General features: G+C 38.4%; 1 protein-coding gene across 5 annotated transcripts in view; it reads right to left on the bottom strand.

Moving 5' to 3' along the window:
- Window positions 1-21,949, bottom strand: part of LOC139746823 (acyl-coenzyme A thioesterase 9, mitochondrial-like) — a 54,609-nt gene extending 32,660 nt beyond the window's left edge. For 3 of the 5 annotated variants that reach the window (XM_071658400.1, XM_071658401.1, XM_071658404.1), the window contains exons 1-6: window positions 21,814-21,941; window positions 7,888-8,029; window positions 6,020-6,073; window positions 4,476-4,603; window positions 3,465-3,586; window positions 2,381-2,501 (exon numbers count right to left, since the gene is read on the bottom strand). In XM_071658400.1, coding sequence (XP_071514501.1) covers window positions 2,381-2,501; window positions 3,465-3,586; window positions 4,476-4,603; window positions 6,020-6,073; window positions 7,888-8,009 — 547 coding nt within the window. In that variant the 5' untranslated portion in view covers window positions 8,010-8,029; window positions 21,814-21,941. Of the gene's footprint in view, window positions 1-2,380; window positions 2,502-3,464; window positions 3,587-4,475; window positions 4,604-6,019; window positions 6,074-7,887; window positions 8,030-15,358; window positions 15,477-21,813 lie in introns of those variants that run through there. The other 2 variants (XM_071658402.1, XM_071658403.1) reach the window with 2 other exon arrangements.
- Between the last annotated feature and the right edge of the window lie 3,749 nt (window positions 21,950-25,698).

The raw sequence follows: 25,698 nt of genomic DNA, 5'->3' as shown, positions 1-25,698 counted from the left end.
CTACTACATCTTCTACAACAACTCATCAACCATATTCTCATTATCACTATACCTGAAAAGACTTTCATATATTCAACACACAAATAGCATTTGCAGAACAGTTATCATCGAAGTTATGATTTTACAAATAACTATACCTAAAATTACACTATCATGCTACCATAAATATGATTCCACATAAGGACAAAACAAATAGATCTGTCATAACCCTCATAACTGTGAACTTTAGTCGATAAAGAAATCAACTTTTTAAAAATCAGATGAAGGTCCATTCCATCTGCTTTCATCCACTTTCTGAAAACTGGTGATTAATCCGACACATTTCTGTACACATAAAACATATATATACAATCTAGTCTTTTCCATTCATCCACTACTCCAATAACACAAACGTCTTTCCTGAACTTTTTTTACTCCTCTCTTAATTCATCTCAAACACAAAGTTTTAGAAGAATGAAACTAAAATTAGTCCATTCATAAAACCACTGCCTTTGAACCATTACTTTTCATCAGAAAAAATCTCAAGTTAGCAAGGCATACAATTCATTTTATGTATATGCTCCACACAACTAGATAAGCCATGAAAGCTTCGTCACTTCCTTGGTTCATGCAATGAGCACCTTATATATGCCTTACATTTCTGACCCAAGAGTCACTTCTATAGGGCTCCCACTGTGCTCCTTAAGTTGGTTACATCCACAGGCAAGACTACAGGTCATAAATGGTGATGATGTGTGCAACCATCTAAGGAAATTACAGGGCAATTGAGAAGTAGGTGCTCATTGTCTTAGTGTGAAAAACTGCACCCTGTGCAAGAGGTGTGATAATTTGAAATTGTCCAGATCAAATGCAGAAAAGAATAACTTGTACATGCCTGGGGAATGTGGTTTCAGAAGGTCATTTGTCTGGTGAGGTGTTTAGCTCCTTCAGACTTGTATTTACACGAACTGGGCAACTTCTCAAGACATACATTAATGCATCAAGTTTCATGCCTCAAATTTGAATGCCACCCACTAAGCCTAGGCAGTTACCAAGCTGAAAGTGAATGACAATTTCCTCACAGTCAGTCATCTTCAAGCCACACTAATGATATTTCCAGGAGGGAAACAGAGAAACTTTGGACAAAGATTATCTGTCTTTGTATCATGTGGAAAGTCACTCTATGGACAATGACTTTTGCAGCATTGGAAGTTGTCCAAGATACAGCAGGAGGAAGGTTCTAGCAAAAGTGGAGGCAGTGGTGACATAGCACACCTGACCCTGACAACACTGCAACTGATTGATACACCTGGTAACATGAGACTTAAATAATTTGCAGTTATATAAAAGTTAACTGTGAATCACACAAATCATAAGGAAATATCCATTATACAAAACAAAACAGGAGCAGACATAATAAGTTCACAAACATTCACATACATTTCCTAATTGTCATGTGTAATGTACCAAAACCACAGCTCCCTATCTACAACCATGCCCCACACACCATTCAATGGTTTATCCTGGATGCTTCACATGCCCTGGTTCAGTCCACTGACAGCACATCAGTATACCAATCCGTTCCAATTCACTCTTTCCCAAACACACCTTTCATCCTTCTGCACCTTCAGGCTGCAATTGCTCAAAATCTTTTTCACTCCATTCGCCCATCTCCACTTTGATATCCCTACTCTACAGGCTCCCTTCACATCTTATACCCTTTTTGTCAACCTCTGCTCACTCATTCTCTTCATTAATCCTAACCATTTCATCACACCCTCTTCTGCTCTCTCAACCATACGTTTTATTACCACACCTCTCTATTAACCTATCATTATCTACTCAAAGCCCTTCACACCACATTTCGTCCTCAAAACATTTCATTTATTGTACATCCACTGCCTCTTCACACCCTTATCGCAGCCATATAACATCATTGGGACTACTATTCCTTTAAACATACCCATTTTTGCCCTCCTAAATAACATTCCCTCTTTCCACACATTCTGCAGTGCTTCCAGAACCTTTGCCCCCTCCTCTAACCTATAATTTACTCCAACTTCCATGTATATATACCAAACCAATCATAATCATTTCCACAGCAGAAAAAGGGTCCCATTCCCAGCGAAAGCTTAAGTCCCCTTAAGACAAAAATTTCTGTACCTTACTAAAAGTCTTGATGCAAACAATGATAACAATCCTAAGAAAAAATATTATAAATAATGCTGAAGGAACATTATAAATGAAGATACTATACTTACCAATACATTCTGAACACTAACAAAATGTTCTACCAGCAAACACAGGAATCAATTTTGAGATACTAAGATTGGATTTTCTACAATATATTTCTGTCTACTTTCTGTAGATTACATGTTTTGCATGAGGTCATGATCCTTACCAGCAAAGACATCAAGATCTTCTAGGAGACGTCCAATCCTTACTCCACCCATAAAGTTGACATATTTCTCCCGAAGCCTTTCGTCTGAACCTAGAGGGATAATAGCACAATCCCAGCTATCCTGTTAACAAGAGATGATCTTTTCACTTACAATGTACAAATATATATAGTACATTTTTCCTAAAGAATGCATTCTATGAATTCTATATTTTCCCTATGGTCAGACTTATCTTCAGTCTGACCATAATGTTCATAATATTCATTTGTGAATGCTAATACAGAACAAGCTGACTTATCATATGAATTTGGGGTGCATATTTGCAATAATTGAGCTCTTCTTTGATGGGTAGGGAAGAGATCCATATGATATCTACAACACATAGCAATACACTAACAGTCTTTTAAATGAGCAAAGCTTGTGCTGAACTTGTTAGAAAAAGAAACTATATATATATCTATTGTAAAACTGTTGATAAGAGCCTTATAGAAGATGCAATTTCTATCTTTAGAAAACCCTTTTAATTGTCTAAGACTAACTGATAATAAGTGCAAAGGATTTTAGTGGGGGTAGAGTGGCAAAGGGGAGAATGTGGGCCCAACTCCCTTATATATAAAGGGCATATTAGGTTGGTTAACTGTATGAACCACTTTCTTGTTTTCATGACCTTCTCACTCCCTTTCTACCATACTTTTTCAAAAAAAATTTTCAAAACAGGAATCTCAATGTACAACACAAAACAATGATCTGACAAGCCAATGCCAAGCTACCTCTTCACTATTATTCATTAAGTGCATCTTCATTATTAGTCTATTTTTGTCATAAAAATAATCAAATTTCAGAATTTTCTCAATAATATCCTTGAAGATAATAAGGGACAAAGACTGAAAAATGTTGATATATCTTTTGTTCCTACAAACACAGATGATGTTTACTATCACATACAACTTAAAAATCATCGATTGAAATCAGTTTACACAATTACTGGAGTTACTACACTGTCAAACTGTCTTTTGTAAACCTTACATGGACCACTGTGCGACTGGATACAGTACAAGTGATACCGACTCAGTGATGAGCATTTACCTTCATGGTACGGGAGGGCAGTTCATCTTGGGATGCCGGCAACAGTTCTAACAAAGAACTGCGATCCTGTTTCTGATGGAAACTCTTTGCTGCTCCAACTGTTTCTTTTAGGTTTTGTATTACTGGAATAAAAAGTTCATATTTCATGTAGTTATTTCATATTATCTCAATACAGTTCCAAGTATAAATAATCACTTACCAGATATACTGCAAACAATGAGGTTTTTCTCTTCCTTTCATACTTGTCTTTTACATGAGTGAGGCAGCCATAAAGGGACTCCTTAAAGGTTGAGGTGTCCAAATGGTTGTAGATAAAAAAAAAAAAAAAAAAAAAAAAAAAAAAAAAAAAAAAAAAGGCAATGGGAGGAGACAGGAGTTGCAATAGGTATGTACAACGGTACATACCAAGAGTATATGCAAAAAGGGCTTATATCCAGTGAGAAAGCTGTAATCGGCCAACAGGTTATTCAATGCCTTATGGCAGAGAAAAATCATGCAAGTGTCTTTTGAATGACAAACAAAACTTGAGATCAGGATGAGAGGGGAATCCATCCCTGGATTTAAAATTTCTTCAACTCTGCAAAGAGATTTACTAGTGTATTTACTCTATAACTTTATCTTGTACATTATCCACCACTGGATAGTAGAAATGAGCCAAGTTCTTTATGAATCTTGCTTTTCAAAGTTAAAGCACCACTTCTGGAAACAATTTTAGAAATATGTCTGTGTTTGCCAAGCAGCCAGTGATTTCTAAGGGCTATTTTGCAGCTTTGTTATATTTGCTTTTGAGAGGGTGGATGACCAGGAAGAAGAGGTGGAGTATAAGATGGAGCAAATGAACTTTCTGTTGGGGATTCTAAGATTCTAAATGTTGAGGAATGAAAGAACGAGGGACAAATATGAGGTTAAATACATCAGCTTTTCTATCATTATTGTTCATTAAAATATTCTCAACAAGTCAACACATCTAAGAATAAGGACATAAAAGTTACAGTTGGGAAAATATATTACCATCTCTTATTTTCTTTGGAGGAGAATCATCCTGCACATCCATATATAACTGTCTAACTTGTGTCAATGATGCTGAGCCTCTCTGAAGCCCATCTGTGTAGAGTCTTCTCCATCCCTGGAATCTGACACTAAACAAGGCAAACATAACTTCATCAACACCTGTTCACAGATGGACTACATAATCTTCAAGCTTCCATAATAATCACTATTCACAACATAAATCATGGCATTACAAGAGTTAAACTAAAGCATAAGCTACCTACAATTCTATCATTGTACTCATCTATTTCATCTTGCTACTTCAAAGTGCTACCTATGCAGAATCTCCACAATCTAGTTAAGGCACTTTTCCGCCCACTTCTCCGTCTCTACTCCTCTAAGGCACATATAACCTTGCAGAGGTCAAATGTCAAATATCTATTTTTTCAACTAATCTCGAAGGTAAACGAAAGCAAGAGTCGAGAATTTACTTTCCTGACTAATTTCAAAAAGGCTTCTTCAGGAAAATAATGATACATCATGACAGGTTCACAAAGCTCAAACAAAAATGATGCATCAAGGAACTGGATGCACATAAGAGTTACTGCCCAAGTAAATTCCTGATATTCACCTGCCATGAACTGGCCAATCACCAAGCTGCTGCTTTGGACCAAGTGAAGGTACCTACTTTAGTGTTTTTGTTTCTTTTAACAATAATATTGACTACTGGACCCATGCTCAAGTTCGTCTACTACTTCCACTTTTTCTTATGATGTAGAGGTCTTTCGTCTCATTTTGATGGGTGCACTTGTAAAAGCTGTACTTACTGGATGCTTAGGCATACTTGTGACAGGTACACACTGGGACAAGTGTAGAATTATACGAGTAGAAAATCATCCGTATTTAGATTTTGAATACCATCAGTGAACTAATGTGGTGGGCATCATGGTTTAGGCAGCATGGCATGTATAGCATCTATTGGGTAAACCATGTAGCCAGCTGGACTAGCAATGTATTGTGATGGCTCACAACATACAAAAAAAATATGGGAGTAACTTAGACACATGCAATATACCAAAATTAATGCATCATATTGCGCTCAATCTTGACCTATCTATAATGGTATCTGAAACACATTGGACAGGTCCTAAAAGGTAAAATAACCTTATAAATCAACAAGCAGAAAATTTTAAAACAGCCAGACTGGGTCAACGGTTAAAAGGCTATCTTGAAAAAATGTTCTCATATGGATGCAAAACTCATTCTAATGACACTAAGAGCTCTAAATATGAAATTACTAGACAAATCGCTACATTCTGTTAAAAATGAAAAAAATTTAATTCTACTTCAGCCATGATCTACTGTTATTTTTCAACTACATATTCATCTGCATTATTGAAGGTCATTCCATTTAGTAAGGGGTTTCCATAACATAGATTCATGTAAATACATAACTGGGCTGTCTATCACTATCATAGTGTGAAATTTCTGCGATCTTCCATTATATTAAAACTACTAAAACACTAAATTTTTTTCATGCTTGAAGTTAAACTAATACAACTCACCTCACTCTCCTAGCCATTCCAAGTGCGAGGGGCAAGTAATTCATCTTGCACAACCTAGAATGAAAAACATTCATAAAAGGTACAAAGGTTATCACACAAATAAGGTCAGAAAATTGCAAAGCTTACCATCTGTTAATTTCAATGACAATAATAATGAATGGACTGGAAGAATTACCACATAAACAACTGCACTTAAAAAGTAACCAGTTACATCATTTCAAATTCCACTATACTGTAACTAATTGGAATGTGAACAGGGTCACCTTTGTTCTCAATACTTATTCAAAAAAGCTGCAAATAGGAAATTTCTGTTTATGACATAACCTAACTTCATCTCATCTTTAGGAAGGCTTACATTTTTGGTAATAAAGGTACAATTTTGGAGACTTATTATTGGCCACCTGGCAGAATTCCAATCCACTATTCAGACTGCTGACACCAATGATTTAAACAAGAACTCATAGAGCAACTACCACATAAATATTGGTAAAAGGCAAGTTTAGTACTGCCCTACCATTACCTTTCAAATACTAATAAAAGTTATCAGTTGACACTGTACACTGTGTGTGCACTGAAAGTATTTTGAATTCCTTTTTTTCCTGTTCATAGGACAATAAGTGACAAATTCTTAAATGGGAAGGGCATCAAAAATCAAGGTAATCCGATTATAAAACAATGAAAATAATCTATAAAAATCAAAAGTTATGAAACCCTTATTCAGCTTTCTATCTGGGTGACATATACCATACCTTATTTTCAGAGTAATTCATATGTCATCACTGCAGTCTTGTCTTTTCATCCCACTGCTACTATGGCCATGTATGTTAAAATTAAGACTATTCGACAGTTCTGATATGAAAAATCAGGGACAATTACTTGTGACTGATTAAAAGTATAAAAAATAAAATGCTAAATAGCAATGATAAGCATTCTGATCAGACTAATTAAAACATGCTTTTAACACACACATGGCCTAACCAAGTGCACAACAGCAGACCATAATAACATTTCTAAAATAGCACCGAGTATCATAAATGCTAAACCTACAAAAAGTTCAGCGAGGCCTCCATACCTTCTAAAGATTTTCATAAATTTTCACTGCTTTACATTATCAAACTCCATATTCCTCATCAGAGCTCTGCTCACTTATGAGTTGTAGAAAGGGATAAAAGAACACATTTCTTAAAGCAGTTTTAATATAATTGAATAATAAAGCTCATCAGTATGCATTATTTAATGTGGCTATGGGGTAACACCTAAACTAGTATGGCTGGGGGGTAACATCTAACCTAGTGTGGCTGGGGGGGTAGGGGGATCTAATCTAGTGTGGCTGTGGGGTAACATCTAACCCTAGTATGGCTGCTAGGTAACACCAACCAAGTATGGCTGAGGTGACACCTAAACGAGCGTCGCTATGGGGTAACACTTAACCTAGTGTGGCTATGGGGTAACACCTACCCTTGTGTCGCCATGGGGTAACAACAATCAATTCAGCATAAATAACTGCGGAACATATTGAATAACTGCCGGCGGACCAGTGACCTAACCGAGGATGCATTACTCTCTCCAAGAAACATTCAACATAAAAAAAAATCATGTGTGTATATTCGTACACCCGACCTTGTTCGATCTCAGTCAAAACTGCTGTAGAAAAAGCAGGTTAAAAACGCCTATTCGTAAGCCGGCAATTATTCAATCTTAGCCAAAAATATAGTCATTTCTAATATAGTCAACAGCGACAGCTCACGTATTTACACTAGCACTGCGGAGGTAAACACTCACCATCCACAGCTCAACGGTGATACCAAGCTAAAACAGGCCCAGTATCCACGGCTAAATAGCGACACGAGGCTAAGATAGACACTTACCTTCTTATCTCTTTCACTTCTGTACTATGACCTAAATACTCTCCACAGAGTGGACTTCTTCGTAACTTGCTGCCAAAGTTGTCACTGTGGCTCACACACCCACACCAGCCGCCAGCGTACATGGCCAGCAGTTCTCACACTTCTGACGCACAAGATCGGTAGCGTATAAATTTGGTGCTATTCGTTCCATAACGGTTTGTACAATATTTACACATTCTACATATCTTTTTTTTTTTTTCTGCATTGGTGTCTTTAGTATAACTTTTAATCTGTAATAGAAATAAAAAATACTCATGTTCTGTATTAGCAAATAGAGATAAATGGAGTTACCTATCAGGTTTTGCGAAAACTATTATGGTGAATATTTTGTACAATTTCCGAGGCTATTTTCTGTATGAGGGGGAAAAAACTACTAATCACAAAATCCATAATTCGATCGTGGACCTCAAACACACTGGAAATCTAAATCGAGTTATTTTTTTCCCCGTATGTTGGGTGTTCTCAAAAGGCTGCTTAGTCATTTTCCTTTGAACAACTTGCTCACAGGAGTAAAATGTGTAATGAAGAATAATCGTCGTGCAATCGCAAACTCGTATACACGTCAGATACACCAAAAAATGTCTAAATAATCACATGATTGTTTTCCATACATTTTGAACTTTTGAGAAAAAAGTATTCATCTCAGAAAATTCTCTTTGGATATGGGAGTTTCGTAAACCAAAAAACACTCGAATATACATCAGTTATACGTAAAACACACATTGTTCATTGAATTTTGGTTATTTTGAACTTTTGTGAGATAGGGATCCTTTTAAAGAAACTGTTGCAATGAAAATTATCATCACATAGTTTCTGAGAGCCTTTTAAGGAATCTGTTGCAATGAACATTAAAATAACATAGTTTCAAGTTTGTTTGTCATGCATTTTTCAAAAATTTGTGAGCATGCTTAAATGTTTGGAGGATGAACTGTTTTATCGCATTTAATAACCTTATGCCCAAGGGGTGGCATAAGGGGCATATCCCCCCCCCCCCATTTGAGCTATACAATAAACTTACCAATATTAATGATGACTGACATATTCTTACAATTGTCCTAGTCCTTTAACTCCCCCAAAAAGGAAAGCCGAAATCATTTATGTATACGAGTGACCAATGAAACAAAAACCAGCTTCACCACCTTCCCAACACAATGCAAAGGTAGAGGACAATGAAATTGAATTCTAATTAGAAAAAAACAAACTATTTCAATGAATAAAACTCCCTTGATTACTGCTATCAGCAGCCTGATGTTATCATACAAAACTGGTTGCCACTCTTATAATTACTTGCCTCTAAACATCTGAATTCAATCATAGTAGAACTTGGTTATCAATGACTGAATCCAAGATCTAAATAACTTAAAAGCGCAGACTTTCAAGACTTACAATGTCTTCTTATATATTACTCTTTTGGGGGGCATCATCCAACACCCTACCTCCAGACTACTCTCCTGCTTTTGCCCTACCTTTCCAAACAGATTATTCGATGATAAAAGTCTGACGGCATAGTATGGTATTCAATCCAAAAACTGATTCAAATTTAAAGTTCATTCCATAGTTCTCAGAAAAAAACTTCAAAAATTTGAGTACATAAAGAATATACTAGTACCCGTTGGTTTTTTGTTTTTAAACAGGGCGGTTTTCACACTGTGAATTGTGTACATGTTTATATATGTGTCTGTGTGTGTGTATATATGTGTACACTGAGATGTATGGGTATGTATATTTGCGTGTGTGGACGTGTATGTATACACATGTGTATGGGGTGGGTTGGGCCATTTCTTTCGTGTTTCCTTGCGCTACCTCGCCACCGCCAGAAAGGCCTATCGTAAATATGGTCATCTTGTTAACGAAGTATGGTTAACAAAGACCCTTACATTAAATGAGCTTACAATTCCACCTACTTTCTTCAATCTCAAATCAATAGAAACTGCAATCTTAATATATGTTTCTGAACAAGGTTACAAAATTAACACTTTAAAAAAAGTAGAAAGGATTGTGTCGTTGGATGCTTACTTGAAAAACTAATGCTTGTTCATCATAACTCATGCTATTGTTGAACACTTACTACTGCATCAACAAAAACTACATAAATGTCTCGATATAAATGACTGATGGATTACAAAAAACCTAACAGCCAAAAAAGTAAGGTTTCATGTAAGCGTTCGGGTCTATTAAACAAACATGGATCATTTATTTTTATCGTTAGACTTACTAAGTCGTCCGGATTTCCCGAGAGACCACTTAATTCATTTCTGCCAAGCTTACATCCTACCAACTATCATTGCGATATACTACCTTATTTTTCCTTTAGCTTTTGATTACTCTTTTTTAAACGTAATGGCTATTTTTTTTTCCGAAGGTCATTTTCTGACAACTTTTCGGTGACCAGAAGACCTAGAAAATTATTCTTATTGTCGAATGACGCGGAAACCCAAGTAGTTTTGCGCCATCATATATACATTTGTTTGCTCGTTGGCCCAAGTGTGGGGCATTCTATGGGACTTCACGAAATCAAAAGGTACATCAGTTCAAAAATCGACCAGAGTTCCTCACTAAGAACCAAAACCTCGCTCTCCCTTTGTCTCAACTTTCGAACCAACCTTTCGTTCACCAACCTATACTTATACCAACATCATACCTTGTCCATGGAGTTATTAATACTATTACTGAGACTAGAGGCAAAAGAATGCTATGCACCAATCTCCAAATAGATGTACACGAGTACGAGAAGCAGGAGTGGTAGGGCTGGAAATCACCCTTCCTGTAGTTCTGTTTCCCCAAAACAATAAAGCCGAAAGGATTTACCTCGAAGGCTTAGTTGTCCTTCCCTGATACACGCTTGCTATGGCGGCAAACAACGGACAAGATCAAAGAAAATTAATATAATAATACCAAACTGACTTTCCAAGACTAACCCAACACGAGATATTCTATGGCAATCATGTATAATGCACCGAAACCAGAGCTTACCATCCACAGAAAAGTCCTACATAAACATTTCCATGGTTTACCATGATCGCTTCATTGAGTTCACTTGACAACACGTCTTCCTGATAGACCACGTCGAGCTCATTCATTCAACACAATGCAGACGATCTTGGCCTAAGACCTGGACAAGGTACCTCCGTTCACTCCATTCATCCATCAACTATCTTGGTCTCTTCCTCCCTCTTATAAAAACCCTTTCCTCACTCATCTTCTCCCTATGTTGGAACCATTTCAGTACACCCAGGTCACCTCTTTCAATATACGACTACACACGCTCGCCACAATGCCACTGCTTTCCCTTGTGATAATTCCAGTTTTGTCAATGTTGTCCTTTATATTTAATCTCGCCATAAGGATGTAAGTACTCGGAGGTTAGACATTTCATCACTTAACACCATCAACTCACTTCGTCCTTACGCATAATCAACATCATATCAAAGACTTGAACGTCCATATTACCTGATGTAAAAAGGGGTACGAAATCTGACCTGGTTTATCAAGGTGTAAGGAGCACGCAGCGGGCACGTCTGTCTTGTAGCAAGGTTGACGCAGATATGACGAGGTTAGCGTGTTGTATGCACATTCAAACTTGTATGTGTGGTTACGAACGAGGCAACCAAGGGACTTAGACAGTTCCTTCCTTGGAGGCAACGACGGTTGGAAACTGGAAAAGTGCTAACCTTTCTCCATACCACTGAATACATTCCATCGGCTCCTGATGTTGGCTTTCATCAAATCTAGACCTATAAGAACATTATTTGCTCAATGTTCGTGGATTCCAGCAATAATGAGATCTCTTTCAATATGGAGCACTTTCTTATCTTTCTCTTGATGATAACATATGAAATATTACCCAAGAGACCTCAGCCTTTTCAATGTGTCAGGTTGTACAATTCATTATTAACCCATGGTCTTGAGCACGTCAGGAATACCAGCTGCAGTTCGGATTTCAGGTTAGTGGTGAGGTGAGCTGAAAACCTAAGAAAACTGGAGCACTCAAGCACAGTTGACGCAACCTGAGCCATTGAAAGGAGGAGCAGCAGCCCCCAAACGCGAACTGCTCGAGGGATTTCGATATACGGAGAGGATTTTTTGGAGCGCATTGAACAATTCCCAAATGACGTAATGCTTCTCCTTTGACTTCGTAAAACAAAGCTGTCATTATCACCTGGGCAATTCCGACTCCTGTTTAGAGGAATATTAGCTATAAATCAAAGTGCATATGTTACCGAAAACATACTTCGCATACGACATAATGGAAGCAAACGGAGAACTGAAGGTGGTGTAGCGAGCACATAACGCAACTAGTTATGTTTACATCGTAATCCCAAGTAGTACAACGTCAGCTATCACGATTTTTGCGACTTCAAGATGTTCACTATTTGACAGAGGGCATTGCAGCTAAACTGTGCTAGATACAGCTACGCCCTTAAATCAAATAATTACCTACTTTTTTTTTACATTTTTCCCCTAAATCATCAAAGGCAAGAATATCCTCATGTTTCACGCAACACAAGTGGACAAGGGATTGATGATGAGGGAAAGTGTGGGGGTTAAGCGACACTTTAAAAGTCGAAAGCTGACCAAATCTGTGGTTTGCCGCTATCAAATACAGTACATTATCCTGGGGCATATTTTAAAAACCTACCATTTATGCTACATACGCACAACATGCACGTGGCGAGTGTGAATGTGCTGGACAATATATACATGGCGTAAGGAGGGATGATCAAATAAGAAGTGATGGCCAAGAGAGAGGTGTCTGGCAGGCAGTAAGAGGTGTATATATATTGTTCCCAACACAGTCGGTAATTGCCTCTAGCTGCCAAAGCACTGTCTCCTTTGTCATAGTCACTTCGGCTATGCTCCCTTGTTTCTTTCAAGACAGAGAAAAATGTTGTAATAGATTCAACTTCACATTTCACGAGGGGCAAAAGGTACCTATTGCAGGCGCTACCTATGAAACACGGAAAGCTGAAAACAAGCTAGAAAAAAAAAAATGTCCGTCATTCTAGGCTAGCACAGACCTTATATTGTAACATTATCAAATATTGTACCTAAAATCACCGTTGGTTCTGAGGGGAGAGGCAGGAGAGGCATGACCAAAAATCTTTGTCCAATCATTAAATTTATGTAAAGGTACAGTATAGAAAAAAAAAAAAAGAATAGGACCAGCGGAGTATGATCAGGGATCTACCTTCCTTTTCATCCTCCGATAAAAAATTAAGAGGAAGGCTTTTAAGACCAAGGAAAAAGTATGGTTACTTAAAGGAGCAACACTTAAGTTTCTTTGTAATGACCGACATGGCAGAGGCAAATCAATGACCCCAATTAAGACCATTTTAGGTGAATAGAAAAAAAATCACAAAAGCGTATGTATCTTCGTTATTTCATTATCCTTATGGCTACTAGCATATCCCTTAATCATGATATATATCACATATAAATATGAAAATTATACAACGCAGTACATACGAAATATATACACAATGTTATATACCTGAATAATATGGCAACAATAATCATAAGGCCTATTCCCATCTGAACTATGTACAATCTATTGTGCATGTCAAGCTGCATGCAATCGCTCAAAACATCCATGAACAAAATACTTTCATATACACCGTGAATACACATGAACAGTATTCACCATTTGACGTGATTAAACTTTGCCAACCCCATTCTAAGATCACATTAAAGCACAACACAACCTTAAAACATTACGAATAAATGTAGTGAAACGAATTTCGTTTAAGTTATTAAACAAAGCAGATATGTTAATCTTACAATACAACAATGTTCCGTTACTTTAGCCAGTCCATCACCAAACCCTACCAAGAAGCACAGTTATACGTTAATAAGAACGAACTTAAATGTTTGCTGTTGAATTTGATGGTCATTTACAGAAAGAGTTTATTTAACCAGATTCCCTCCTTACCATACACATCAAAATGCAGGACATTGCCAGAGTAGTAACTGCCACAAGTTAAGAGGCTGCCTCGCCCATACGAAAAGTATATTTGCACCAAAGATGTACAAATAATACTGCACCAAAGATGTACAAATATGAGTCAAATCAACAACTCATATTAACAAGAACAACAACATGTCACCAGCGGATATGATTACTCATAGTTCATCCAATTATATGTGGTGCAGATTCTAGCCTTGTCCATCAATGGCTACCTAAAGCAAAAGATCTTCAAAAAGTTATTTCATAGTATTCTGGTATAGATTACTTAAATAATTCTTGAATAAAAATTAAAATTGATGGCATTACCATGTCACATGATTTTAAGTAAACAAGAAAAATGTTTTTGGTTAAAAATATTAGCAAATACAAGTAAAACACCATAAAATTACAAAATTCAAGTAAATATAACATTATATTTATATGAAAATATACAAATACATAGCTGCTACTTTGTTTCCGCTCCAACATTTAACAAATACAGAGCACAATAATAATACTGGTTACCTTACCAGTTTACATTAAATAAATAACAGCTGATAACATTTATCTAACAGTATAAACACATTTGTACATATCCTCTGATCGAAGTTTACCATGTGAAATATTCTACAAATATTTATGTAACTACTAAATAACAATGTAACAGATAGTTCTCAATGAAGGCTACTCATAAATATGAAAAATTCTAATTTGCATATAAAATAATTAGTAGTTATTTGTGCAATTAATACCATTGCTGTTATATCCACAGTACAGTGGTAAAATGTATACTATCAACCACACAAAAGATTCTATAGAGCCAACATGGAACCTATACTAAATTCCTTGAGTAACTTCTGTAGTAGCAGTAGTGATGAGTACTTGAAGCTTTCCTTCCTGTGGTGTAGCCGTCCTGATGACATACTCCAGTTCAGCGGCGTGCTAGATAGTCGTAAACGAGAATAAAGACGCTTATGATCATCTAGCACGGCACTGGACATGGACATAGTGGCCTAGGAGCAGTCTCATTGCTACACGAACCCTGCAGTGGAGAGGAAGCGCGCAGTTCGTGCATCTACCCACTGTATGTTCTATCCTTGCCTTCATCACTCGTACCCTTCTGCCAGATTCAGATTTCAGGCCATCACAAGTATGCTTTGTCTGTGTTTAAACAAACTATCTTGAGTTAAATATCTTGCCTCAGTTATTCACCCAGTGTTTGGTAAATACGACAATCTTAGTGACTGGGAGTGGTCAAAAAACGCAATATGCCCTGACAATTTTGAGGCAAATCATTTCACATAAGTTTAGCATTCACTAGTGTTGCGAAAAGAGGGAAAGTTTTCAATTCGTAACAATAATGGACAAGATGGCCGACAGAGTTTCTTTCAGCTTACTGGGGTTATCAGTCAACCTTGAGCAACGCAAATGGCGATTATCACCGCCACAGAACGGTACAAGTGTTGTCCAGAGACCCGGAGAACCTACCTCTCCACCAGGGTACGTGGAAGCTAACTGGGCGCCCCTACAGCAAGTGGGCCACCAGTGTGAGCGGCAGGCAGACCAGTGGTGTGGGCGACGGGCCGGAGAAGGATGACTACACACACACACGTCCACGAACACCACCACACACCACGGATGACGTCACAATATGACACGTTCCAAGAGAATTGTATTTCAACTTCTCAAGATATCGGACCGCTTTAACATACTTACGCTTTCGCATATAACCTTATCTTCTCGTGTTTCAAGACCCACATCCAGCTGAGGAGATGGAAAATACCAAGCCATCACAGGAACCTATGAAACAGGTAGGTACTTGTGCCGAGGAGTGGGCGCGGGGCAGGTCCTACGACCTGGCATGTGGCGACAAGTGGTAGGGAGCGGCCCAGCACAACACCCTGGCTGGCTGCAACGTGTGAGCAACATGCACCAGTGCAAGCCTCGGAATCAGTAAACAGAAAAGAGAAAGTGTCAAGCAAGGTTCACAGGCTACAACACGTCAGATGTGCTGGACCTGACCTGCCGCCTGGGGACCTCCCGTTTAAATGCACTGTAATTTAAGACTGCGTTCCTCTCAGAACCAGGGAGGTGATGGACTACTTAGGAGTGTGACGTTCCTCAATGAGACTGCATTCGTATTCGTCCACTTACGATAATACTGCGTCGCCGAAGGTGTCTTTTCATGTACGGTGTAACCACATGCAGTCTTGAGTCCTCTTCTCTTCATATCCATGACGGGAAGAACAGCATTTCTATATGGAGTCAGTACACTTTAGACGGCGCAACACTTCAGCATTTAACCTAGCTTAACTCTTACGGGTCAAGTCAAAAGTCAATCCATCATACTCTTGGGGTGTTGGGCTAACGCTTAAAACCTACTGCAGCACTTTGGTCTAAGTTTTGTCGAACAACAGACTTCATGGACACCAGCAGGCCTTGTGTGGATAGTGTTAACAAAAGGGAAACAATAGAAAAAGTGAAAAAAAATATTTATTAGAAGTATATGGAGCGTGTGGAAAACACATCCCAAATTACGGGGGATAGTACTTCCCTCAAAGGTTTAAGATGGTTCTGGGCTTAACTCGAGAAAGTCAAAACGATAGCAATGGACTAGGCTGGATCCGTTTCTAACCAAGATGTAAATATCAACCACCACCACAAAGCTGAAGAGGTTTCAGAACATGCAGGACTTCTTACCCGTAGATAGCAGACTAATAGAACAGAAACTTTATGAAAATGCATTTACAAAGTAGCAACTTATTTCCCTACTGATGCTGAAAAAAAAAATCCTTGCCTTACTAGAAGACATTTGTTTACATCGCCAGTGAACGTATCTGGTTAGGTCATTTTTTGTTCGCCAAACATAATTAAAGGCAATTTACAAATGAAATACCTCTGCCCATGGTTCTGCTGTAGCTATCTCCAATGTTTTCATACACAGGCACGGCAATACAGCCTATGCTCTGTACGTACTCCTCGTTGATGACATTTAGGGGCATTCACGCTCAGAGGGAATACACACAGTACTAGGGTCTAGGCATGGGTTTCCCCTTGGTGCCGTCATAACATGCCTGTGTATGGAAACTATGGACATAGGCAGCTACAACAGAATAATGGGCAGGGGTGCCACGTTGTAGATATGTGGATGACGTTATAGGGATTATTCGCATGGGAAATCAACATGGAGATATACAATATTCAGTGGATGAGGATGAGGGAGGGAAGCTGCCTTTTACAGATACGATAACATGATGGTCTGACCAGGGTGTGAATTTCTGTGTTCCACAAATCTACCAACAGGAAATGTTTTTTCATCATCTTTCAGCCCATAACAAACAAAAATCTAGAGTAATATTTGGGTTCTAGTTGAAGGGAATCACAGTATGAAGTGATGAGGATTTGAAAGATCGCCGAGGCGTTAAAAAAAAGTTACCTGAAGGGAGACAATGAAACCTAAAAAAGCCAATAGTAAAGTTAAAAGGTGCAGAGAGAATGCTGAAAGCAGCACAGTGGAAAATAAGAGATATGTAACAGTCTCCGATTGAGGGAAGGTCTTAAATGTGGATAGATACAGAAGACGGGAATAAATGTTGCCGTTTTAGTCAGGGATGAAGGCAGGTGATGTCTTGAAAACGTGAAGTGATAAAAGTATTAAGAAGGGTAGCGTGGTCCATGGTCTACCATGAAAAGGATGTCCGGCCATATACTATGGCAAAATTGGGCGAAGTATAGCCAAAAAGGAACATAAAAGCTGATATGTCATAAGATATCGAGCTCATTTGTCGCCCACATGGACAAGTAAGGACACCTACCAAGGCGAGACGAGGCTACAATGATGCATAATGAGCTGAGCAAGTGAGAAAATCCTTGGAATCAACCTACATGAGCGTAGGGGAAATGACTAACAATCGTATGAGGTTTTATGTTCGGCGGATCGTTGGCAAATTGGCAGTCACAGAATGTAGGGGTTGAGCAGGGTATCACTGAAGGCAGTTGACCAAGGACCGCAAGGTAGGATTTATGTGAGGATATATACATACGAACCAAAAGCTCTCACTTGTTTTTACATACACTATCCCAATCCACACACATACACACACATTATATAAATATATATATTTCTTTTATACTATTCGCCATTTCCCGCGTTAGCGAGGTAGCGTTAAGAACAGAGGACTGGGCCTTTGAGGGAGTATCCTCACCTGGCCCCCTTCTCTGTTCCTTCTTTTGGAAAAAAAAAAAATGAGAGGGGAGGATTTCCGGCCCCCCGCTCCCTTCCCTTTTAGTCGCCTTCTACGACACGCAGGGAATACGTGGGAAGTATTCTTTCTCCCCTATCCCCAGGGATAATATATATATATATATATATATATATATATATATATATATATATATATATATACTGCATACCGCAGCAATAACACCACAAACGAGATGTCATCTTCGACGACTCAGACCCACCGTCAGCCAACGGAACGGAGTAAAACTTCGTAGAGAACATTCCAGCCATGAATGAGTCCACCTTCTCCCGTGTAAGGCGTACCCACGAAGCTGCTGCAGAGGCAACATAAAAGAGAACCCTGGGCTGCATGATTAACAAACATGTGCAGAAAAGAACAGGGGGGAATGCGCATGAAATAGCCTGGCGCCAGAAATACCACAGTGAGGCGAAGCAACCAAGATAACACTTTACAACACGTAAGCCGCCATGTCTCGCCACGGCCCATGTTAAATAAAGCTAGGCTGTGTTCAAAATACCTCACTCCTAAGTCTCTAGTGTTTAACGTAAATCATATAAATAATCTAACTGTAAACGGGAATTATATTCACTCTATTTGCATTCACGTCACCTCGGGTCACCTACGCCTAAAGTTCAATACCGATTTCTCGATAAACTGGATTTTCTTTTTCATTAGATTACCAACTTTACGTATACACTGCACAACAGTGCGTTTGATCCCTTATGCCTCACCACTTAAGTCTTACGTCGGATTTTCTACACATTTCTGCAGAGAGCGGAACCTGTTGGTTACAATCCAATACAGATATTACCCTGCTAAGCGAACTAATACAAACACAATTTCAGGCAGCGAGATAATTTTGTTGAACATTACAAAATTCACACGTTTATTGGTCACAGGGTGCACCCGAGTCGAGTTGCCCGAACGCACTGTATAACCCTCTGGGATGGTGGCCTGATATAAGGTCAGGTCAGGTCAAAAGTAGTATTATCGTGCCCAAGGGTCGTCACGTCGACTTCGTTCAAGTCCTAAAGGATGTCTTGTTCACTTCAACATACAAAAAAAAAGTGTAAGTTCTAAGTAAGTAAATTTCTTACATGCACCTGTAACGTGAAGTTAATTGCATATTTGAATTAACCACCACAATACAAGCAAATTACATGGAAATTTCATATAAAACCTGCTGCCACATTATCCATGAGAAAGTTAACACATGAGACTAAGTACAGAGAGTATAGAACCACATATGAGTATGTAAATACTCAATCTCCTGATTATAAAGCGATTAAGCAACGATTTCAATCTCGTACTCCTTTTGGGCTTGAAGAAGGTTACCATAACTCGCACTGGATAAATTCAACTTCTACCTGTTGCCATTCCATCAAAAATACTTCTCTTAACTCACTCCATCACCTATGGTCTATCTACCCGTGGAATGACCAATTTGCAGCACCAGGGTGGAAAATATAAACACATAAGGGATGATCATACAGATGGAAATAGCGATGCAACTAGAATTTTCAAAGGTTGACCAACCACTTACATTCATAGAAAGTCCTATACCCTAGAACATCGTTAAACACGGGCGTACATACGAAATCTGTGATCCAGATTGCGAAATGCTGTCCTACATTTGAAAGACAAAACGAATGATGTCGACATCAGTTTCTGAGCACGTCTATATTTAGCTCCCTGGTTACAGCGATATCAACTTATCGGCTATATCAACTTTTTTATCGGCGATGGTAAACTTCCCGTTGATAGATACGAACTTCTCATACATTACAGTTTATCGACATCAGGCAATTGCGACACAATATCGAGTAACATCAACAAAATCTCTGTGAACTAAGACAAACTAGCTTAACTACTGGAAGCCTATATAGCCTACCATAGACCAATCAATTTCATGAAGAAATTATAGCACAATACTACACCATCATGTTCCATTTCTACAAGTCAGTACAACATCCAATTCTAAAGCGATTTCCAAATCACGTAATCATAAGCTCCTAAACTTGTAATTTCAGCTACTTTAATCTTTCTACCTTTATCAGTAGCGTCAAAGCTTCCGACGATTTATTTTCAAATATAACTCAGGTATTCTGTAAAAAAAAAAAAGAGGCTACGTACGTTAAATTATTATGTTACATTCAAATGAACTTTAAGGTGTGCTAACTACAGTTGATAAGATGTATGGAATTTCACTTAACCCAACTGGGATTGATTTTCTTACATTCACAAACGTGTGGACTGAGACTAAAGTTAACTTGAGACTCTGGTGATCTGGACTTTGATGTATAAGTGTGTTAGTGATCTGGACTTTGGTGTGTGAATTGTGTTACAAGCTGTGGCTCTGAATTGACACCTCGCTTGTTTTAACAATCAAGAAGTGAGCTATGCTTGTAAATGCTGACATGCTATGAAATGCTCCATGTGAATTCTACGTGTTCAATTTGTATACATTAAGAATTTTTTTCATTCCTAAAAAGACAAATCATAGTTAAGCTATGGAAATTCGATTCTACGCCGCTCGATAATTTAGATCAGTGTTACCGGACTACACCTGCTCAAAATTATATCGCGAATGTAGTCTTCATTTCCCTGCTCCTGGAAGTAGCACAGCAGGATTTAAAAGGGTCTTGGGTAACACCAGTACCTTTCATGGACATTAGTCTCAAAGTCTTTATATATAAATCATACAGAACACAATGCCACGTCTAAACATTTAATAAAAATAAATCTATGTCAATACAACGGACGCCAAAATATAGTCAGTTTAATAGTGTTATTTGACTGAAATGTTCACGTTCCCGGTACTCATTTCTTTCAACTAGGTAGCTGCAAGTATTTGTTACTATAACAAGTAACTTCAATTATTTCGAAATGGTGCAGTGCAGACTAGCCATACGATAAGACCTTTGAGAGTCAGAGAACATAAACAGGGATGACTCACGTATGCGGATTTTATCTTCGTTATACATACAGCAACCATTTAATAAGAGTCCCGCTTCCTATTAATAAGAAAAGATATTACCCAACTTCGTACAGCTAGCTTATAAAAACGGTATAGCTAATTAGATAAATACTAGTTCACATGATTAACATTCCGTAAATATTCACCCAGGCACTGCACTCTGAACCTTATACCATTATCTTAAAACATCCCAAGATCACCTAACATCACACACAACATATGCACCAAGTTAAACTATCCCGAATGGACATCTCTACACATTCACCACGAAAACACCCAGCAAAGAAATTAATATATATATTGTAGAGTTGTAGGTCAAGTGTCCTCAGGGGCGAGGCCCACATGCTGGAACGTGTTCCCGTTGGGTGAGGGAGGGAGAGGTGCGAGGGTGGTGGGCTGGGGTTGCTTGGGGGGGTAAGAAAGGACTTACCACCTCCTTAACATGTTTTGGCCTGAGCTTTCTCTCTCTCTACGTCCTATATGTAGGATATAAATCTCCTTGGGTCACGTTATTTTCCTGCCTTTATCCTCACCACCTTGAATATCAAAGCTATGGCTGACAAACTGTACCATTTACACATATAGAGTTTCAACAAAGTGAACTGTCATTCAACGTGCGTAAATACCAACAAGTTAAGAGTCAGCACAAATTACTATAAGACCACACGAATAACGAATAGTAATCATAACAAATATATATGAATATGTGCTTCATTACTTACAGATCACTTTATATGTAACTCGTGTCCATTTTCCAGCTTGTTCACCAGTATTATATTCCGAATCTGTCTTCATATTTGCAAGCAACGGAGAGACAATATGGCACACAGACTCACTTGCTGCCCCGGCCGATCAGACCACACGACTGAACCTTACCAACTCCCGCATCATATTATGTTAGCCCTCGTTTGCCTGTCATAATGCCACTTTGCCATAAATATTCTTATTTCTACACACGAACAAGAAACTTTGGAAGACAATTGAAATATGAGATGCTCACAGGGATAATAGTAGATATAAAAAACGGTAATATTAGATTAATAAAATGGTTCACTGCCATGAAATATGTAAAAGTATAAGTAGTAGTTGGAGCCTCTTGCCTCACACTGGACATGTTGTGGCACGTCGCCTGCCGATCAGCCTAGCCTCTGACCATCTACGACCCAGATTACAAAGACGACTGTCACTGTAAATTCAACATACTCGTTAATACAAATAAAAATTTATGCATCCAACATATCATTCTCTTTAGAGAAATAAGCCACTTTGTGATGAAAAGCCTGTGAGTTATGTAAAATGTGAGAATTAGCAAATTCACAAGGTTCACCAATAGGGTACTACAGCACTCACTCTAACCCTTATAGTATAACGGTGTGACCGTTCAACGAACACCTGTGGTACGACCCTATGACGACCCCGTAAGGATCTGGTCCAAGGCCATGTCATAAAACCCAAGAGTCGTACTGTCATGCTCAAACGACATATTTTTTTTTTGGTCTACGTGGAGATTGGGAATTACATTCAGGTTGTACATTGGCCAAAAATATAACTTAGCAAAGAAAAAAACGAGGACGAATGACGTAATTCCATTTATAATGTTAACGTATAAAACTTAGGTGAAGGTCTTGGCTCCTGGTGTGTTGTGATCAAATTCGGGTTAGGCGAACATGTAGACAACATATGGAGTTAATCAGTTCACTGTACAACTCTTGCATATCTCTATTGTACTCTTTAAAACAATGTTGTACACGTATGCAGCTGACAACGTTGATATTAACCATCAAAACAATGATATACGCATATTTACATTATAATTCTTAATCTATAACCCATTATGAATAATATTTGAATGCTCATATTGCTTAGTCGTAGACATTTAAAAGCTGTGTTGAAACGTAGTACGATCACTCCCTTGACGGGGATAAACAAGCCATATGACCATATACGCACAGTACGCGTACCCAAACAGTTAAACGAAACGGGAATCTCTCTCTCTCTCTCTCTCTCTCTCTCTCTCTCTCTCTCTCTCTCTCTCTCTCTCTCTCTCTCTCTCTCTCCCGACATCGTAATTTGCTTAAAGAAGATTAGTTTGATTTATTTCGCTACGACTGAAATCGGTAAGATCAGCCTACAGCTGACGGACATTTGCAAGGACGCGTGGTATACGCACTCGATAAACACACACACACACACACACATATATATATATATATATATATATATATATATATATATATATATATATATATATATATATATATATATATATATATTCCTATGAGTCCACGGGGAAAATGAAACACGTGGACTCATAGGAATATCTTGATTACGCGCAAAATTGTGATCCTTTCCAATATATATATATATATATATATATATATATATATATATATATATATATATATATATATATATATATATATATATATATATATGGACAGGTGATCGTTGGAAAGACTGTATGACTAGACACAAGTTTGTGGAAAATCGCCATTGGCCAGAGGTCGGCCAAGCGTGATCTTAATGAAATCAATTATTCTTTCACGTCTCCTTCACACACCAGGCCAATTCATTCACAAATCCTTAATAATGAATATACAGAGTGATAAAACTGGGAGGTGGAGGTCCTTCTCGTGCACCCTGTTAATTTCACTGCTGTGGAACCCGCACACCCAACCCGCCAAACATTGGCTGACTCACTGCTGATCCTCATGGTGACTCATGCTAAGCTACTCATGACTGAACCTAAAATGACCCCTGCTAACCTGACCCAACGTGTCATACTCACCCTAAAAGTTAAACTTTAAGCCTAAATCATTCGTTCTCTCACTCACCCAAGGATGTAGGAGTCGTCAAAAAGGAGAATCATTGATTCAAAAGGTATATTGATAACACAGTACTGTCTGAATACGTAATGATAACTTTCTTTATAAAAGGTATAGAGTTGATGATGAAAATGTGAATAAAGTATATATGTTGGAAAGGATCACAATTTTGCGCGTGATCAAGATATTCCTATGAGTCCACGGGGAAAATGAAACACGATCAGTTCCCAAGTGCACTTTCGTGTAATAATCACATCATCAGGGGAACACAAGAGAGAAATATAAATCAGCTGATATACATCGAAGAGACGAAGCTAGGATGCCATTTGGTAAACATGATGATGTGATTATTACACGAAAGTGCACTTGGGAACTTATCGTGTTTCATTTTCCCCGTGGACTCATAGGAATATATATATATATATGTGTGTGTGTGTGTGTGTGTGTGTGTGTGTGTGTGTGTGTGTGTGTGTGTGCGCAAGGAACACAGTAAATTGGAACGATGTGGTATACCGGGGTCGACGTGCTGTCAATGGATTGAACCAGGGCATGTGAAGCGTCTGGGGTAAACCATGGAAAGTTCTGTGGGGCCTGAATGTGGAAAGGGAGCTGTGGTTTCGGTGCATTATTACATGACAGCTAGAGACCGAGTGTGAACGAATGGGGCCTTTGTTGTCTTTTCCCTAGCACACATGAGGGGGAGGGGATTGTTATTTCATGTGTGGCGAAGTGGCGATGAGAATGAATAAAGGCAGACAGTATGAATTAAGTACATGTGTATATATGTATATGTCTGTGTGTATATATATGTATACGTTGAGATGTATAGGTATGTATATTTTGCGTGTGTGGACGTGTATGTATATACATGTGTATGTGGGTGGGTTGGGCCATTCTTTCGTTTGTTTCCTTGCGCTACCTCGCTAACGCGGGAGACAGCGATAAAGCAAAATAAATAAATAAATGAATATATATATATATATATATATATATATATATATATATATATATATATATATATACACACGAGTCCAAATTTACTATTGCTGCGTTATATAATCATCAGCCAAACTGAAACGAATAACGTAGAAGGAATTCAGAAACAATTTACAGCAAGAAAACAACAGGGGAAAGGACCACTTCGACTACGATGGAAGGCTGAGAAGGTTGCAATTGTACAAGCGTTAAAGAAAAGGAAGACGGGATGATTTATGCTTGGCGGCAAATAAGGCAGGAAAAAATAAGTGTACTAAATAAACGCCTCACATATAAGAGGAGTGTGATTAAATCTGCATGTATTCCCGGGAATCATGAAGAAAGATGCCTTGCCGTATCCACGAAAGTACTGTAGTGACAGATGCCTAGCTCTACACATGAACGTACGGCATAAAAAGATACCTAGTCCATATACATAAAGGCACTGCAAAGGAAGAAGCAGAGGTTAATGACGAACTTAACCGGTGTCAGCCCACTTTGCTAAAACCATAAAAAACACGGAGGTGATTATTTTTCCACCAACTCATGCCAGTGAACTTACCCTTGTGCCCTGAGCCTAACTGCAGGTGAGGTGTTGATTACTTAAACACGAGCGAACGTTAGGCACATCTGTAAGACCCTTGGATGTGGTGGGCCTGCCCTTTGACCTGACCCTCAAACAAGCCTATAGGTATTCGTATCGTTCCTAAGCACTGACACGAAAGAGACGCTATATCCTGAGCCGAAATGAAGCGTATTTAAATGTTATTGATCTGCATCGAACCCCTACATCATCTCACATGATAT

Source organism: Panulirus ornatus, chromosome 66 (assembly GCF_036320965.1).
Source record: "Panulirus ornatus isolate Po-2019 chromosome 66, ASM3632096v1, whole genome shotgun sequence".
Lineage (NCBI taxonomy): Eukaryota > Metazoa > Arthropoda > Malacostraca > Decapoda > Palinuridae > Panulirus > Panulirus ornatus.
This window is presented reverse-complemented; position numbering and strand designations above follow the sequence as displayed.